The 6,000-nt window shown below is 44.4% G+C and overlaps 1 protein-coding gene across 1 annotated transcript in view; it reads left to right on the top strand.

Annotated features, from left to right (window-relative positions):
* The first annotated feature begins 228 nt into the window (after positions 1–228).
* LOC138303869 (targeting protein for Xklp2-B-like) overlaps positions 229–6,000 on the top strand; it is a 77,670-nt gene continuing 71,898 nt past the window's right edge. Inside the window, exons 1-2 of the mRNA XM_069243369.1 lie at positions 229–251; positions 753–863. Of these exons, the coding sequence (XP_069099470.1) occupies positions 761–863 (103 nt within the window). The 5' untranslated portion in view covers positions 229–251; positions 753–760. The remainder of the gene's footprint in view (positions 252–752; positions 864–6,000) is intronic.

Genomic DNA, 6,000 nt, shown 5'->3' with positions numbered 1-6,000 from the left:
AATATAAACCTGTAATATTAACTGTGATGATTATTGTCAATTGCATATTATGTCTTTGACATGTTAATATTCCCCCCCCCACACCCCCCCCCTTGAGGTTTATTGGTTCTTTCCAAGACCACTACTGGTTTGTTCTGTTTTCTTTAGGTGCAGTTACTAAAGGCGATTGAGTTCCTTTTTCCTCAGATGTCTATGATCGGAGGATTTTCGTTGGCAGGATCCGCTGCAGGTTTTAAAAGAATTGGAGTTTGGTTCGTGTTCGCAAAGAAAGAGGAGTCGTTGTTGTTATGGTGACACTTATAGCTGAGGCTAGCCTGGGATTGGGCAGCCTGGACTACAGATGTTTATGGGAGTTGTAGTTTTTTCATGTTTAACTCTTTGGCTGCTGTATTTAAGTCAGTAAAGGAAGAGAAGCATAATCCTCGCCTCCGTGTCCTTAACAGAACTGAAAATTCTTGACGCGATAGCTAGAAAAAAAATTATTACTCATGCCAGTGCATACAGCCATGAATGCTTATTGTGAATCTTAAGTGGGGAGAAATGGGGTCTAGGTGCATGGTTGCAACCTTTGTGGAGTTTATTCATAGCCTCTGTACTTTTATAAACTGTGGACAACTTGTTCCAAAGCTTAGCCAAACTCATTTCCAGTCCAGAGGTTACCTGCAGGTCTCACTCTCTTTATGAATAAATGAAGCTTGACAGTCCCGTGCAAGCGACTAACCATATGGTTTTATTTTGTGTTACCATTGCAGGTTGCTTGATGGATGCAGAGGTTGTACCTCCAGAGCAAGGTGAGATGCTTCGACGGCCGAGCAGCACCCAAAAGGATCTTCCACGTGCTGTTGTTGCACCTTTTTCATTTGGTAATGTACTGCTTGTTGATTCCAAATTAGTTGCTCCTACTTAAAGGTGTGTTTGTTTTTTTAAAAAAATTTTTTATTACAATGGCGGATGACTGTCTCATATTTAGTTGGGTTATCAACATTGATAGATCAGCAGTGAACGTGGCCTGTGTGCTTCAAATTCCTGGTTCAATGCAGCATTTAGACTGAAGTAATTACCTAGTGCTAGTATGTGCAGCTCTTTAGTGGCTGCCACATTGACATCTTGGCCTTCTTTGGGACCAGACTCCACCCACACTCTGAAGGTGGAGGAAGTTGATAATCTAGCTGAAATAACCTAAAGATATTAGTGGTTTTCAGTGGTTGGTTTGGTGGTGGGCAGAGAGAGGCAGGCATGATTTAATTGGCCGGTTTTAGAGTCGGATGCGTGTTTCAGGGTTGAGGTGCACTTCCCTCCTTCCCACCTCCCTTATTGGGAGGGTGAATGTGGTCAAGCTGTGACAGGGTTCCTCCCCCCCACATGTATGGATTTTGGTAAATGGAGGAAGGAGTGAACTATCCATGCCCTCTACTTTCAACCAATCGAGATAGTACATTGCTTTCCAGTTTTACTTTTGTTTCTCTGTACTATTGTAAGTACACTTTCTCAGTTATAGTTCTAAAATATCTAATCAAGGCTTTCTAAATACCTTTGATGTTTTTCATCTCCACTGCTTTTGCTGACGTGTTTTATTCACTCTTGGCTCCAATTTCTAGCAACCTGCAAAATTGTTCTAGTTCAGGGCTGTTTGCTGAATTGTTTCCCCATAACTAGACAGTCCCTCTGATCACCACCTTTTTCAGGATGCACTAGGATACCTTAAGGGATAGACACCATAAGTCGATGCTTGGATCTCCTGTAGTGTCCCTTGACACCAAGTGTGTGTACGACGGCACAATCAAAGCACTGGCAAAGGGCATCTAAATGCCTAGGGAAAGTGCAGGCTGGAGCTCAGTACGGCAGAGTAAGAGGGCTGTTGCATATTCCATATGCTTGTTCCTTCAAATATAGCTTTTGGATAGTCTTAGTAAAGTCCCTGGAACTGTTCAGCTTCTGAAAGCTGTGAACAGCTGGCCTGTAAGTTATTGATCTGGGTCTTGCTTACGCGTGCAAGACGTTTGTCATTTGGTTGCACAGCAATCATGGAGCAACATGATGAAGAGGAAACATGCTTAATGAATTGTAAATGAATACACACCTGCGTAACGCCAGTCTAGGATTTTGTCAATATATCCCTGCTTACAAGAATTCCTAGAAAAGTACCCAAGTAAAGCACGGCCTCTTGAATGCTCTATCCCTCTTAACTGAATCAGTTTCACTGTAGTTTCTAATACTGTTGCATCTTCAATATTAGGAGTCCTGTTGGATGCCCCCAGTGTTATGATGTTACCTGAAGTGTTCATTGTTGTGGCTACTTTAAATTAACCTTCTTTTTGCCCGTTCGAGTACATAACGTCACCTTGTCTTGCTGTTCTAAGAGGGTTTTGTGATGGGTTGTACGGAAAGAGGGTGAATAACAATACATGATTCAGGGAAAATATAAAATCACACAATTCCAAGTGATCAGCGACTTTATTTTTTATTAAACTAAGCCCTAACAAATGCCTCAGCCTGTCCCTCACTCTTGCTTTACGTTTACACGCCATGGCGATGAAGCACAACCAGATGAATCTTCAGCTAGTCCTGCTGCCGGTGAAGATGTACCAGAAGATGGCTGAGCGTATGGTGGAATTTGAACATTCCACCCTTGTTAAATTCTAGTCCCCAGAACAGTTTGCTACTTAGAGCAGATGTGACTCCGCTTGGTTAAGGGAGAAGTGGGTGTCTAATACCTTTTTGTTTAACAGTATACAAAAGATTACCTGTACCATTTATGCCGTACCATATCATTAGAGGGGCTAGCATTGTTGGGCTAATACGGGTGCATTTAAACCAATGCCAGGTGAGACCTGAATGAGTTTCTTGATGTGTTGTTAAATATAACCCTTTTGGGGTAAGCTGCCACCAACCTAATGCACTCTATGGGCTTCTCATTCCCTTTTCTGGGTGGCTCCCTTTCTTGGAAATGCTGTTATTATGAGCATGTGCAGAGAAAATGGTAAGGCCGCACAGTTAAACAATTTCCTTAACTTCGTTAACACTCTTTTGGGAGAATTTTTTTGCTAACCTCAGAGCCCTCGCCTTTAGAATATTCTGTGGCATCAGGCTTGAACTGGAATTCTTTAAAGCAGTTTCTCCCTCGCAGCACCCCAAAAATGGCAGAGTAAATTATAGGTGCTGCTTATGCATGCTGACATTAGTTTCTATTTGTTTTCGTCAGCACCCTGAAACAGGGAGTAGCTGTGATAAATCGTATCGGTATCTTGAACACAAGAACCTGAGACCATTTTTAACTGGCACAAAAGTCCACTGCACAGGACAGAGATGTAGGACAACAGTGAGGAATGTGATTAGAGCATCAACCAAAACGAGAATTACAAAAAGTTACTTTTTCTGCTGATTGATACTTCTAACTGCATGTTCCTCATCTTCAGAATTACATACCAAAGCAGTACCTCCTTAAAGGTTGAGAGTGTAAGGGGTGAACTAAAACGAAAATGTCCTGCAGAATTGAGTGGACAAAAGGGCCCTCTCTGCAGACCTGCCTGTTTAGGTAGTACTGCTGTGTGAATGTGGTCACACATGTCCATGTTGCAGCTTGACATGTATTCCACACAGAAACACCCTTGCTAATGCCATCTTAGTGGTTAATGCCATGGTGAAATATGAATTGTGGACCCTTCATGTGGGTGCTTCAGGTCATGAGTTGTGGGGTACTTTTTAGACCAAGCATAGTATGTTTAAATTCTCATAAAGATCTACCTTGGTAGGGTCCCTCCCTGTACTGCTTTTCCTCTTGCCAGCAACAAATCTCACAAAGAATTGGTCATAAGTTGGTCAAGAAAACAGCACTCCTTCATGCATTCAATATAAAAGCCTAAAGCTCTCTTGGGCTCAAGCTCACAAAGCCTCTTCTCTCCTTCGAGGGATATGGTGGAGATAAAAATGCTGGGAGGATAATAGATTAACTCAGATGGAAAGGGGATACTACGTTGACCAGGAAGGCTGCCATAGGTTCCTTTGCACCAGTTTGTGTAGAAAGGTGTATGGGCTGCAGTGACCACATATGCAGTTCACTGATACAGCATTCAGACGTGATTGTGGTAAGGAATATTGTCTGTAAGGAGCCACAGGGAACAAGCTGCGCATAAGCTCAGTGTCACAAAATGTGAGGACCACGTTAAGACCCCTTTGAGGTATGATGAAGGGTCCTGGAAGAAGCTTACATCTAAGCTTTAAGAAATCCATCAGAGCATGTGATTTGAAGAGGGGAGGTTGATCAGGCAAACCGAAAAAGGTTGAAATGTTCAATATAGAACCTTTGACTGTGAACACACTAAATCCTTCCCGGGGGAAAAAGACAAAACAAACAATAAAACATTTTACGACCTGCCCTGCAAAGATTGATGGTTCCTAGACGAGGCCACACTTTTCCCAACATCCTGAATATATTTTGTGCAATGCAACGCCTGGCTGCAAGAATCGTATCCACTACTTGAGGCTACATGTCGAAATTCCTCAGTTGACACCGTTCAGCCTCCACACATGGAGGTGTAGATTATGGTGCAGAACTGTGCCCCGTTGCTGAGACAGGAGGCCCTTCTGGAAGGGTAGCCTAATTGGAGGGCAGATGCTCAGACTCGAGTGATTGGGATACCACACACTCCTTTGCCAACCTGGGGCAATCAAGATGGCTTGGGACTGGACTATCTTAAACTTCTTCAGAACTCTACACAGGAGAAGCCGCGGTGGCAAAATGCACATGAGGCCTCTATTCCGTCGCATATGGAATGCATCCTTTAGAGACCTCCACGAAGAAAACTCCAGCATGTGTTAGTCTCAACACTGAGTTTTCTGCAGTGGCAAAAAGATCCAGCCAGGGCACATACCACTGGTTCAAGATATCCTGGACTACTCCGGAATAAAGATGCCTTTAGTGGTCCGTCCGCCTACTCAGTTTGTCTGCCTTGACATTCAGAGACCCTGCCAGGTGACTGGCCACAAGGAAAATCCACTAACGATCTAGCCTTCTCCAAAGGCTCAGAGCAATTTGGAACAAGATCCAGGACCCTAAGCTACCACTAGTACACGGTAGTTAGTAGTCTGTTAGAACCTGCATTCGCCATCCCTTGATGGTTGATAGAAAGGCTTTCAGGGCCAGTGTGATGGTAAGGAGCACCAGCAGATGGGGGAGCCAGCAGCATCTTGATAATTTGCAGCATGACCTCTTTAAAGGCCGCTTATCTGCTGAGGGGCCGATGGGACATTAGTGGTGTGCCGGGACTGCCTTCCCTAGAGTGGACTTAACGTCTGAAGACACTGGGACAGATGGCCCCTGACAGTGTCAGCAGCATTGCTTGTTGCCTGACTTCAAATGGCCTAACTTGCCTGACAAGATGGCCAGGCAAGTTTGGAGCAGGGTGGCTGCTTTGTCAAAGACCTCGTCTGAAATGTACAGGCTTGCCTCCCATGCTCTGATCGACTTCGAGGGCATCATGTCACACTTGTCACCGGAATTTGTATCCTAACCGGGGTTCTGGCTCCAGAATCTCATATCACGGGGGTCCGGTACCCACATCTGATTCCTTCAGTCGCTGCACGGCTTGAATCCCGTTTTGTGGGTTTCCTCCCTAGCACACTGTCAAATTTGGAATTGTTGGTAGGCAGACTAAGGTGGGGGAATAAGGGCCCGACAAGAAAGCAACAGATGTCTGCATGCAAGGGTATATGCGGCCCGGCTTCGTCACTTCAGGGCTGTTATGAGGGGGTTTCGGAGTTACACTGCCATCTGGTGGTGTGCAATGGCAATTGCTTGAAAGAATTACAGATCAAGTCTGGCTAGTGTGAATATTCTAAGGGTGAGGAGTCAGCAAGTAGAAGCATTTTTCTCTCTTTTGGGCTCCTTGCTACCCTGTCTTGAGCACTAAAACTATGAGCAACACTGTCGTAGCATTCACAGTTTTCTATTCGAATGTCCACGTGAAACTACTGCTTCTTTAAGCACAATGTATGATGGTG

The sequence above is a fragment of the Pleurodeles waltl genome, chromosome 7 (genome assembly GCF_031143425.1).
Source record: "Pleurodeles waltl isolate 20211129_DDA chromosome 7, aPleWal1.hap1.20221129, whole genome shotgun sequence".
Taxonomy (NCBI): Eukaryota; Metazoa; Chordata; class Amphibia; order Caudata; family Salamandridae; genus Pleurodeles; species Pleurodeles waltl.
The sequence above is the reverse complement of the archived record's forward strand: the minus strand, read 5'-3'. Positions and strand labels throughout refer to the sequence as shown.